The sequence below is a fragment of the Pan troglodytes genome, chromosome 9 (genome assembly GCF_028858775.2).
Source record: "Pan troglodytes isolate AG18354 chromosome 9, NHGRI_mPanTro3-v2.0_pri, whole genome shotgun sequence".
Classification (NCBI taxonomy): Eukaryota; Metazoa; Chordata; class Mammalia; order Primates; family Hominidae; genus Pan; species Pan troglodytes.
In genome coordinates this window covers 102,155,729-102,168,939 of record NC_072407.2, presented here as the reverse complement: position 1 = coordinate 102,168,939, position 13,211 = coordinate 102,155,729, and the positions used below count along the sequence as shown (strand labels likewise).

At 34.7% G+C, this 13,211-nt stretch overlaps 1 protein-coding gene across 1 annotated transcript in view; it reads right to left on the bottom strand.

The window, feature by feature from the left end:
• Window positions 1-13,211, bottom strand: part of CNTN5 (contactin 5) — a 1,335,093-nt gene that overhangs the window by 268,805 nt on the left and 1,053,077 nt on the right. Inside the window, exon 13 of the mRNA XM_024347391.2 lies at window positions 11,807-11,957. Within this exon, the coding sequence (XP_024203159.1) occupies window positions 11,807-11,957 (151 nt within the window). The remainder of the gene's footprint in view (window positions 1-11,806; window positions 11,958-13,211) is intronic.

The following is a 13,211-nucleotide window of genomic DNA, read 5'->3' as shown; positions in this document are numbered from 1 at the left end:
TATTCAATTGTTTCAGCAGATTTTTCATTTCGATACATAGTATAGTCTATACCCTGGACAAATATTAGTATTTACTTTCCCAAAAGTGTCCTGAATTCATAACTATTTTTGCAAATTCTGAAGTCTCTTCCTAAAATATACTCTGTCCCTCTTTGTTAAAATCCTATTCCAAGACCACTTCAATGGCAGTTCCCCCAGGAAGCTTATCTTTTATCTAGATTTTATTTTCTTCTTTCTTAACTCTCGAAGTTTTTTGTATGGTACAGTAGACTGAGAACAGGTTTTAGATTCAAACAGAATTAGGACGCTCTCATTTTGGCTCTGTTACTTGCTACGAGTGTGTGTGCTTAGGCAATCTCTCTATGATTTAATTATTTATAACCAGGATTATATTATTTAAAATCGTAGCTTATTTTGAGGACATCAATAAAGTAATGCATACATAAAAATACCCAATGCTCAGTCAGTCCTATTTTTATTATTACCTTAGTTTATCCTATTTTATAGGTGTCTATATTAGTTTTATTTTCCACCAGACAGGTGCCTCCTTGGGAGATGGGATTCTCTCTTACTTATCTTGGTATGAACTGGCATAGTGTCTTATATACAGTATATGTTGAAGAAAGTTTAGTTTTTATGGAAATAAATTGAATTGAATATAACTGTTCATAGACCATGTGTTTGCGGCATGAGGGTGAAGGAGTTTTGGGAATGTTATCCCAAAATACGAAGTTTTGTTGTGCTGACTACCTTAAATTGAAGGCACCTGGGGACCAGCAGCAGCGGGCAGAGGTTTTCTCTGAATTTTTCTTATTGTTTTGACACCACATACTCCAGAAGAAATTCAATTCATCCTACATCTCCTCCCCAGGAAACTCATCATTGTGGGAAACTGACACATATCCCAGAAAAAAAGACCGGAAGTTAACGCCACACCCAGACAGAATTTCTCACAGGTTATCACCTGCTCTTTGGGCCCATTCATTCTCTCCCCAAAATTATTTACTCCCCCTTAAGTGGCCTATATCCCACTACCCTTCTCTTCTATGAAAAGGATATATAAGCTTCTAAACTTCATTGGGTTACTGGGTACTCACTTTTCTTTCTGTGATGCCCCTGTGCACACAATCAATTTGTATGCCTTTTGTCTTATTAATCTGTCTACTGTCGGTTTATTTCATAGACTCAGTTACTGAACCTTCAGAGGGTAGAGAAAGAAAGATTTTCTCTCTCCATTAAGGAAAAGGAGAAGTAGAGCTACCATTTGCAACTGGAAAGAGAGAGGAACAAAATCATATTGGTATCTTGAAAACTCCAGCTATTAACTAATAACATAGTAATCATCTTAAAATGTATAGGTATTTTATTAACTATCAATCTATCTCCCTACTTACCTACCTACCTACCTACCTCCTTTTTTTCAGAAACCACACTGTCATTAGAACACAGAGATGTAAGCATGCAAATGATAAAATCTGTATATGTTATATTTCATGGAAATGATGTGCAGTTTCTTTCCATTTGTAGTCAAGGTTATCGTTGTACTACGCTTTAATTTGTAACCAAACCTCTAATTCTCATTATAAATTAACCAAAGTTAAATTACATCGTGATTTATGCAAAATCTGAAAAGAAGTGACTATGTAATTCTCAGAGGATGCTAAAAATCTCGACCGTACAATGCTTTTTTTCTAAACAGCCTCAGAATCTTCTCTCTTCACCATTTTATATTCACTGAAGAGTCACTTGGGGAGGTAGTAGAATCAGTCAGGAGCATATACTTAGATGCTTGAATTCCCAAGTATTTTAGATGCTGTTTGTATTAAGGACAAATTAAGCTGAAAGTTGTAGTCTGGGGGGCTTTTGGAAAAGAAAAACCTGTGAGCAATTAATGGCTTGTTCAAGTTGTGCTTATGTGGAGAGCACAACCAGGCAACTTGTGAAGCAATTTATAGTAACTGGGGTAAATGAACCATGGTTAGAAGTAGAATTCATAAACTGTTTCCTAAACTGGTAATTAGCTAGAGATGTAACATGTAAAGTCAAAAACTGGAGGTGCTCATAGTACAACAAACCAGACTTGTTCTGTTGTCATTTACAGCTTAAATTAACTGAGTTTCTCAGTGTTATCTCTCGTTGGGAGTTGAGACTTATTTTATTATATTCAACAATTAAGAAAAAAGTGAAATCTAGAAACAAACTGGTGGAGTGGTCAAGAAAAAGAAAATATTTGAAGGACTTTAAAGAGGAGTGTTTAGGTTTTCCATCACCCTAAATTTGGAAAATATTAGGAACCGATATTTTGAGAGTTCCTGAAGGGTTTATCTTCTGATCTTCTGTGTTTAAGTGGATGCCATTAATTTAGATATTTGTGACCATCGTTATATTATGTAAACATACTGTTGAAAATTGAATTATTTGAAAATGTGAGAATTTTTTTCCCATTCTCATTCAACTATTTGGCAGAGTGTGAGTACACTGTTATTCAATAAATTTGCATTATTTTGGGTTATTAATTCTCTGAAAGAGACCAAGCTTAGAAATATGGATAGTATGGTTTACATGTTTGTCCCCTCCAAACCCTATGTTGAAATCAGATTCCCAGTGTTGGAGATGGGGCCTGGTAGGAAGTGATTAGATCACAGATGCAGATCCCTTGTGAATGGTATAGCATCATCCCCTGGGTGATAAGTGAGTTCTTGCTCAGTTCACTAAATATGTGGTTGTTTAAAATACTCTGGCACCTCTTCCCATCTCTCTCTTTTTTTTTTTGAGACAGAGTTTTGCTCTCGTTGCCCAAGCTGCAGTACAATGGTACAATATCAGCTTACTGCAACCTCTGCCTCCTGGGTTCAAGTGATTCTCCTGCCTCATCCTCCCAAGTAGCTGGGATTACAGGAATGCGCCACCACGCCCAGCTAATTTTTGGTATTTTTAGTAGAAACAGTGTTTCACACCATGTTATCCAGGCTGGTCTCGAACTCCTGACCTCAGGTGATCCGCCTGCCTCAGCCTCCCAAAATGCTAGGATTACCGGTGTGAACCACTGCACCCAGCCTCCTTATCTCTTTTGCTCCCACTCTGGCCATGTGAGGTGCCTGCTTCTGCTTCACCTTCTACTTTGCTTGTTAGTTTCCTGAGGTCCTCACTTGAAGGAGATGCTGGCATCCCACTTCCTGTATGGCCTGTAGAACTGTGAGCCAATTAAACCTCTTTTTCTTTATAAATTACCATGCCTCAGGTATTTCCTCACAGTGATGCAAAAGAGAAATGCATAAAGTGGTGTTGAAAATTATCTATAATCCTCTTCTCAGAGATAACCTGTGAACAATTAGCTGCATTTATTTCCAGTATTTTTAATGTATTTGTGTCCATGCAGACATTTTCTCTTCAAATGAAATTTCTACTGTGTTCAATGATTTCTTCCACTGATAATATACCATTATTTTCTCATTGTCCTTAAGTACTCATCAAAAATGTAATTTAAAAAGCCCACAGTGGGCTGGGCACAGTGGCTCACACGTATAATCTTAGCAATTTGGGAGGTCAAGCTGGGAGGAGTGCTTAAGCCCATGAATTCAAGACAAGCTTGGGCAACATGGTGAGACCCCATCTCTACCAAAACAAATTTAAAAAATCTGCCAGGCATGGTGGTGACAGTGTGCTCTTGTGGTCCCAGCTACTCAAGAGGCTGAGGTGGGACAAATGCTCAACCCTGGAAGGTCGAGGTTGCAGTGAGCTGTGTACGCGCCACTGCACTCCAGCTTGGGTGACATTGTGAGACCCTATCTCAATAAAAGCAAACCTACAATGCTTCTACAATATATCTGTTTTTTGTTAATCTTTAATTTTTCCTATATGGACTATGACTATGTTTACTTGCGTTGCCACCATGATTTAGAATGCTTTCAGCTTTTTGCTTTGCAACTCCTGATATTTATTAACTTATTTGTACACACACCCACCCACACACACACACAATTTTTTTGTGTTGTACTTAAGCATGATGATGATTCTTTTTATATTTGCTTCACATCTTGTTACCAAATTTATGACTATCAGTTAACTGTCATGCTTAATGTGTGTTTGTGCTTTAAACTCTCTTGTGCTCCTATGTCTATAGGCCTATTTTTGCCAATTGGCAATATTTTCAGTTTTATTTGTCTCTTTTTTCTCTCAGTGCTCCAGAATCTGTTCCCCAAATATTAATCTCGAGGTCAGTTAGGTACACAGCTGTAGTCAAACGCTCAAGGTCTACTAAGGCTATAATGAAGCTCAACTGGACTGAGGTGAGATGTTTGTCAATTTCCATTCTCTAGTCCTTAGTCGTATCTAGAGGTAAATTTACTCCTGAAAAATTAGAAATGGTATATAGTCCTTCTTTTGCTAGAAGTAGTACACGGAATTACATAATTTCCAGAATCCATGAATTTCAATTTTTCCTCAGTATCACCATTTGTTGACATTATGCTTTATTTACTAATCACTTGAAATCCTAAGATTTATGTCCTCTCTCACCCCATTGCTGGATTCATAATGTCCAAAAAGTGTTGGATTAGTTCAGATGGGGTGGAATACGGACATAGCATCTTACCACCTTGCAGGTGGGAGGGAGGTTCAAGCCAGCTTCTGTAGTAAGATGCAATTTCTGAATTTAGTAGATATGGACATAAAGTAGAAGTGAGTAAAACTTTTCCTCTGCTAGTTTCTTAATTGACTTCATTAAAGTTTCAGAGGTCTAGCTTTCAACGACTCATTGATAAATTCTTAATTTAGCTCATTTCTATATGAAACGGTGATTCCTCCCAGAAGTCAACAATTCTTAATTTCCAATGCTATATATTCTTAATTTCCAATGCTGCTATGACTGTGTTTTCTTTCCCTTTATATTTTTCTAATAAAATATAATAAAATGCTAATGCTTTATATTTTAAATTTTTTTCTAATAAAAAATTAGCATTCTAAGGAAAAGATGAAGAAGGTGACTCAGGCAGAGTCTTGTGCAGTTAGCTTTCACTGAAATCAGGAAGTCAATATCTTAATCTCATCATAATGAATGTAAGGCCATTTCCTTCTCATCCCCTTAAGTTCATGGATAGGAAACAGCAAGAAACCATCCCTGAGTACTAAGGCATCTTATATAGTAAGCAGTTTATAGTTACTAAATCTTATAAATTCAGATATAAACCTTTCTTCCTTTAGGTAAACAATGCCATTTAATCATTTTATTTCTTTTGAAAACATAGAAATTAATTCACATATAAATTCAAATTATACATTCTTGATTTATGAATGCTAATTTTCCTTCATTATACAATTTCTTACACACTAAGGAAAACCCAGATACTTAAAGTTTATATTGTTTTACGTTCTTAATATGTAAAAGACACTGTCACAGAGGAAACAACAAAACAGCTTGTTCATTAGCAAACCCAGCATGTAGGTGGAAACAAAGGGACAAAAACAGGACCCTAATTATACCCATGAATTCCTCTTCCATAGATAAAATAAGAAGACCTTGCTTTCTTCTCAGCAACAGTGTCCTTTAGGGCTTTTGTTAAGAACAGATTTTCCCATATGTCTCTGAGTCAGTATGTGAGCTTCATCATTGTTGCCTAATAAACACAACATGAATTCCCACTAGAAGTCAAATAATGGGTATTTCTAGTGCAATTTTCTATGCTTGTTAAATGAGTAAGTTGAAAATTTTGCCTTTCTGAAGCTCCTTTAGTGAGCAGGGGGCCATTATGTCAGATTTTGGACAAGTCTTTGCTTAGATTACAGTCCCATAAAAGAAAAATTATTCTATAATACTGCACCTCCATAGGATAATTTTATTTTTTTTGTATGCAGGATTTCTTAAGCACCAGTTTGAATTATAGTCCATTATCTTCATAACTGTTACCTTACTCTGCCTGGGCATAAAAACTAGTGCTTAAAATATGTTGAAATTTCAATAACTGTGAATAATTTTAAACATATATGACATTCTATGAGGTTCAACAACAGTTTATATATGCACTTACGGAAAGGAAACAAAATAAACTATACCTTTACCAAAAACTATGTATTCTTCATTTTAGCTAAGATTGTCTTTGTCCACAAAAAGTACAGGAAATTGAACATGTAATAATGAAGACTTAATATTTGTGCACTGCTGGAGTGCTTCTGGATGATTATATTTTAACAAAAGTTAATGGCCAAGTAATGGAAATAATGAGCTGGAGTGAAAATCCAATATGAGTTTGATGAGCAGAACATTCTGAATGAAAGTCTGCTAGAATAGAAAATCCCTGTGGAATATTTTACTTCCTAGTACTTCTGGAGTTTATTAGTTTCAGTATGAAAAGGGAAATGATTGATACAGGAACCTAAGTGACTTTGTGCCAGTAATCTTCAAAAGTGAAAGTGATGGGGGGAAAACCTGGAGAGCCCTTAAAGAAAAACAGTGAAAAAAAAAAGTCTTTAAAATACTTCATTTCTATTTCCATTAACTCCCCATGTCTATTTGTCTATTTGCACATGGCCTATAAAATGTTAATGGAACAAGTAAATATTTGGTCGGCTAGGACAGGAACCTATTCCAAAGACATTGAGCTAGAAATAGGTAAGGGAGATGAGATTTTCAATGCCAGGAATAAATGACGACAGATTTGGGGCTCTGATGAACAAAGAATAGTGATTTGCGGACATAGATTGATGAATAACAAATTTATGACACAAAAGATGTAAAAGACTCCTTTAGTCCTTGGAAACAAATCTTAGGTATTCTTTTCCTTAATGACTGGAGAAAGAAAGGAGAATGGTAAGCATTTCCAGACTACTGATAACAGAAATGGATGCCAGTATTCTAAGATTCAAAGGTACAAATTATATTAATACGGTTAGGCTTTGTGTCCCCACCCAAATCTCATCTTGAATTATAATCCCCATAATCCCTATATGTCAAGGGAGAGATCAGGTAGAGGTAACTGAATCACGGGAATGGTATTCCGCATGCTGTTCTCATGATAGGGAATGAGTTCTCATAGATCTGATGGTTTTATGAGGCACTCTTCCCCCTTTCCTTGGCATTTCTCCTTCCTGCCTCCTTGTGAAGAAGGTGCCTTGCACCCGCTTTGCCTTACGCCATGATTGTACGTTTCCTGAGGCCTCCCCAGCCATGCTGAACTGTGAGTCAATCAAACCTCTTTCCTTTATAAATTACCCAGTCTTGGGCAGTACTTTATAGGAGTAGGAAAATGGCTTGATACAGATACCATCATTATCACTATCACCATTACCACCACCACCACCATCATCATCATCGTCATCAGTATCATTATAATTATACATAACATTCACTGAGTACTGAGTAGATGTCATACACTAGGCAATGTATTTTACATGTAAAATTTCATTTAATTCTCACAACCCAATCCGCTTACTCTTTTAATTTAGTAAGATAATAAATTAGGTAACTTATTGAAACCTCATAATCTGCAGGATAAGCAGAGCAAGTAAGTCCTCTTTTCATACACTGGTTTATACTTTTACCAACAACGTTAAAGTGCTTTGCAAATCATAAATGCTACGAACTCATAAGCAGTCATCATCATTATTAGTAATAATGTGATTTACTATCTGAAGAGAGTTCATATTGATCATTCTGTGATATAAGTAACAAACTAATGTAAACAAATCTTAGCTCTGATGTAATCCATTTTCTTGTATATTTTAGTTGTATCATTTAGGGCCAAATGAATGAAATGTTTGGTAATATATAAGCAGGCAACTAATTTGTTAATCATATTTTTTTCTAAAAGTCATACTATTTTCTAGTTATCAAATTTTCAACTTTAGAATAATGATTTCTAAATTTCCTTAGCAAAATATATACACATAAAAAATACTGTGTTTTGAAGACACTGACCCTCAAGAAAACAAAGAAAACTAAACCTGGCAGATTTACTCAAAACATGGTAGAAAAAAATGAGCCAAATGGTTATTTGGCACTCTGTTGATAAATGACGAACTATAACCTTCAGTTGTTCTATCATTTTCAATCATTTTATTTACAATTTAGAGTTAAATTTCAGTAATGCTAAATTAAATTTACCTTTGAGATTTTCTGACATATTTTCAGATGATTAGATTATATTTTCCTGCAATTAAGACTATATATTACATTTTTATGCCATTGCTCTGGACATAATTTTATGCTATGAAAGCAATTGATGTATTTTGTTTTTTTAAATATTTCTTTTTGATCTTATTTTATTATATTTTTGAGACAGGGTTTTGCTCTGTCATCCAGGCTGGAGCTCAGTGGTATGATCACGGCTTAGCTAAACCACCCAGGCTCAATCCATCCTCCCACCTCAGCCTCTTGAGTAGCTGGGACTATAGGCATACACCACCATGCCTGACTATTTATTTAAGTTGTTTTTTCTTCTTTTTTTTGTAGAGACAGGAGTCTTGCTATGTTGCCCAGGCTGGTGTCAAACTCCTGGGCTCAAGTGATCCTCCCATCTTGGCCCCCCAAAGTGCTGGGATCATAGGCATGAGAACTGTACCTGGCCTGAATGTCTCTTTTATAATATACTATTATGTTAATTCCTTTTCCCCAATATAATATTATTATTTATTTCTTATATAGAAACTGCCATTTGCTGTTTCAATAGTTCTTTGGAATGAACCCAAAACAACAAAATTTTTATTGAAGGACAACACTAATTCATTCCACATTTTTGTCTCAATTGTTGTAGGTTGGATGAGTGGGGCACATATTTGATGTAGATCATATGAGTGATATTTATATTTATATTCCAATAAAATAAGCCATGATTTGAATCTCCACACCCAATGTAAGTTATAAATTAAAAAATGACACAAACTTTTTGAAGTCTTAACAGTTTTCTAACACCTCTGTTTCCATTTAAATTTATATTTAGAGCTGTAATCAAATGGTTGGTGTGCATTATAACAGAAAAGCAATCTAAAATTTCCTCAAGAAAATAAGTTGTCATTGTAACTGAGACTTCTTTTAAAGAATGTAAAATATAGACATTTGATATTGTTAAGTTTCTAGTCATAATTTTAGAATGTACAATTTTTCAACTATGTGTCTTCTTATATTATGGAATTCTGCCTATTGCTGTTGAAATCTTAGCCTCTTATTTAATATTAAGTGTTATTATTTTTTGTAGTGAACTACATTTTTCTTCTTAAAACCTAGGGCTGCCAGATATGGTAACAAGTCATTCAATAATAAAAATGGTATTTTGTAAGTGTGCCTGTCAATTTTAAGAATAAAAATGCAATATATGTCTGGGCTTTGTTATTCAATAAAGCCAGTTTATTGACCTAAAACATGTAGATCAAGGTAGGCAGAATGCTAAGGAAATGTGGCTGAGTCTTGCTTTTACTTGAATAAATTTTTAAAAAATTTTACATTTTAGCCTTCTTCCTAAACAACACTTTGACTGGAAGTATTGACATCTAGAAAAAATTGAGTGATCTGAGTTTCAGGTCAATGTATCTTTCTCACTAACTCCAAGGGTTAGCAGTAAAAAAAGGAAGAGAAACAAGAAGGCTGAAAAATTCACAAACTGTACTTTTCAACATCTGAAAAATAAAAAATTTAGTAAGCTTATGTTGTTGTAATAGAATACTCATAATCCTGTTACTTCTCTCAATACTTTTGCTTTGGTAAAAGAGGTTCCACCCTAATTTTTTAAACTCACCATGTGTCATTTGTGAACAGTTGATGAAGAACATTCTTATTGTGAACTGAAATAAACAGGACAAAACTCACATGCCACCCAGAAACATAAAACAAAGTCATGCATTTCAGATAGAATGTTTTGCATAGATAAGGCATATATATTTTCATGACACTGTATGCTTTTTAATACGTTCAGAAAAAATAACCTAGCAGTGTAAATTATTTTTTCTTACTATGCAACAAAACAATTTTCTTCTACTTTAATTAGGTTTGTGCAGTTTTAAAAAAATCATAGTGTTGTGAGCAAAAATCCACTAATATTCAATCACTATCTGATCAATTCAGTCATAGGCAACAATGATCTCACAATTTGTCATTTGCTACCCGCCCCTCAACCTAAGAATGAGAAATTCTTTTTAAAACAAGTTGTACGATGTTGGGGCTCAGAACATGATACCCCAGAATATGGCACAGAGTACCTTGACCTGAAGAAGACTGAAAGGACCTTGGAAGCAGGATATTTTTGAACTTCTCCCATCTGTCTGTTTCACACTCATCTTTCTCTACTGAAGAGAATGACAGAAACCAGAATTCTCTCCCCCAAGGCAGATCATGGAAACTATAACTTCCCTTCGTCAAAGCAAGCCATAAAACCTAGAAAGATTGACCTTCTCCCTTCTCCCTTGAATTATCTCATGTGACAGGTGATTTGTCCTACACCTGGAGGAAAGGAATACCACACAAAAAGGCCAAGAAGAATCTGAACACATAGGCCTTGCTGGATTTCCCCTCTCAGTCTATTACCATTAGATCACATCTTTTTTGTCCAATCATATTTCTACACGGCTCTCTATTCTTCATTGAACCTAAGCATAAAAAGAGTTTTCTCTAAGTCTTTGGGTCTTCATTTCTGAAGGCCACTGTGTCACACAAAACTTTGATTAAATAAATGTGTTATGTTTTTCTCTTGTTAGCCTGTCTTTTGTTTTGAATGACAGCCTTGACCCTTATGATAGGTCTTTTGGTGTGAGAGTGCCAATGACGACCCATCCCAATCCCAGGTGATCACCCTTTCCAAGAAGCATAGATCTTGGGGTCTAAACTGAAGCCAGTAATTCGAAAAATTGTATAATCTGAAATAGACTATTTAAATCAGTGTCCCTCAGATTTGACGGAAAACAAAAATACTCTATTTTTAAAAATTTTTCAAAATGTTTCACTATTACTTAAGAAATTATTCAAGTGAACCGCTAATGCAGACTTAAATTTTTTAAATTATATTTTATGTAGATTGGGACAAACATAAAACAAGTCATAAACTCCTTATACTTCTATATCAATTAAACAAAATCTAATACAGTACAATATTATTTTGACATAATAGAGGATACTATTTTGTCAAAGCTGAATCACCATTTGTAATACCAATATATCAATAATAGTAGGACATGGAACATTTGAATTTGGCACAAATAGATTGCCATGTGATGATATGATTCCCTCATGATTTTTTCTCCATTTGTACTCCTGTGATATCCTTTGGCTTTAGTTGCCAAAGACAAATGTTTACATATTAAATATTCCTCTGCTCACTTCTCATTTGCCTATGGCACTAAAAATAATCCTATACTATTTTGCCTAAATATGACCTGGATAAAAAGACAAGCATTGGCACAAATATCACATGAAAGTATTCTGTCATGATTATCCAGAAGATTCACATATGTTTTTATCATTTGTATTAAAATCAAATTAAAACACAATGCTTAAAAATTATCACAGATGATTTGTAGACCTCCTAAATGCAGAAGCAAGATGAAAAACAAACAAAAATAATTAGTTTAATTAAAGTGTACTTTCTTCAAAACCTAGTGAAATTTCCAACTTATGCTAAAACCCCATGGAGTCAAAGAAGACTGACCATTTTGAAGTCAAACTTTGGGTTCTTTTAAAATCACTATATAGGCAAAACCATGTTTCAATCAGTTCATAAAATACGTCTCATGGTACTGCAAGACTCTTTCTTGCATAGTTTGTGTGTGTCACCTGTAACCTCAAAAAAGTCTAATGTTGAACTTGAATTATAAAATAGATTCTAACCTTTTGTTTTCTCTAACTGCTCTGTCTCCTTTCTTCCAAGAGATGGTTGGTTTTGGAGAGCCTTGGGGTTTGCACTCTATGACAACTTCTCGGTCTTTGGTAACAATTATTGTTTTCTTCAGTTGATTCAGTGCAAAAGTGGGAGCTGAAGCTATTAAAAAAGCAAATGTTAGTTTCTACCAGAAGCAATGACAATAATCTCTAATGGGTGATTCATGAAGATTTTGTAACTTTTTCTTCTGGGAGGCATTTCTCATAAAATCATAGTATATCTACACATGAAAAAGGCAGTAGCTCAAAATTTTACTTATTATTAATTAATATGTACCTTAGTACATTAGCAGGTGACTTCATACAATGTGGGATCTACAGGTAAAGGCTATTTCAAAAAATGACATGTTGTAATTATGATTACCAGCTTCAATTATGAAAGACTAGTGAATGACCTTGGCAAAAGAGCAAAAGGCTAACTGACAGAGTCCATCTGACCTTCCTTTGGTAAGATGGAGGTGACCTGCGAAAAAGACAATCCTGTGTCTTCCATTTCCCATCTACGAATCTTAATTTATTCTGTATATTACTTTAATATTATAAAACATTAAATGTTTTATATAATACATTGTTTAAAAATTAATTTTTAAAATTGAATTATTTGAATTTCAATTAGCAATTTTACTTGTAATTTTTCACTTAGGTTTGATCATTCATTCATAAATATTGTGTATACTATAATTTAGATCAAAACACTTTTGAATCTAAAAGAGAACCTGAAAGATGTCTACAAGTCCACAGTATCTGTGACATTTATTTTTACCTATCTGATATTATATGTATTTCATATTATATATATAAAATATATCATATAGCAACATAATGCATGTCACAACATTGAAAAAGATATGTATAGAATTGAGATGGGTTAAGAGATTTTTTAAAACCGAAGAAATTAGCCAGGCCTGGTGGCTTATATCTGTAATCCTAGCACTTTGGGAGGCTGAGGTGGGCAGATCACTTGAGGTTAGGAGTTCAAGACCAGCCTGGCCAACACGGTGAAACCCCATCTCTACTGAAAATGCAAAAATCAGCTGGGTGTGGCTGTGGGCGCCTGTAGTCTCAGCTACTTGGGACGCTGAGGCAAGAGAATCACTTGAACCCTGGAGGCGGAGGTTGCAGTGAGCAGAGATGGCATCACTGCACTCCAGCCTGAGCGACAGTGAGATTTTGTCTCAAAGAAAAAAAGTTAAAAAGCTAAAGAAATTTATGAGGAGATAGTTGCAGGTAACTTTTTTTTTTTTTTGCCTCCTGGGAATAGAATTTACAAAAAGTAATTTTGAAAATATTTCTTGTGAATGGTAAGGGTTTGAGAAATGTTTCAGGGCTACTAACTAGGTGAAGGGTGAATCAG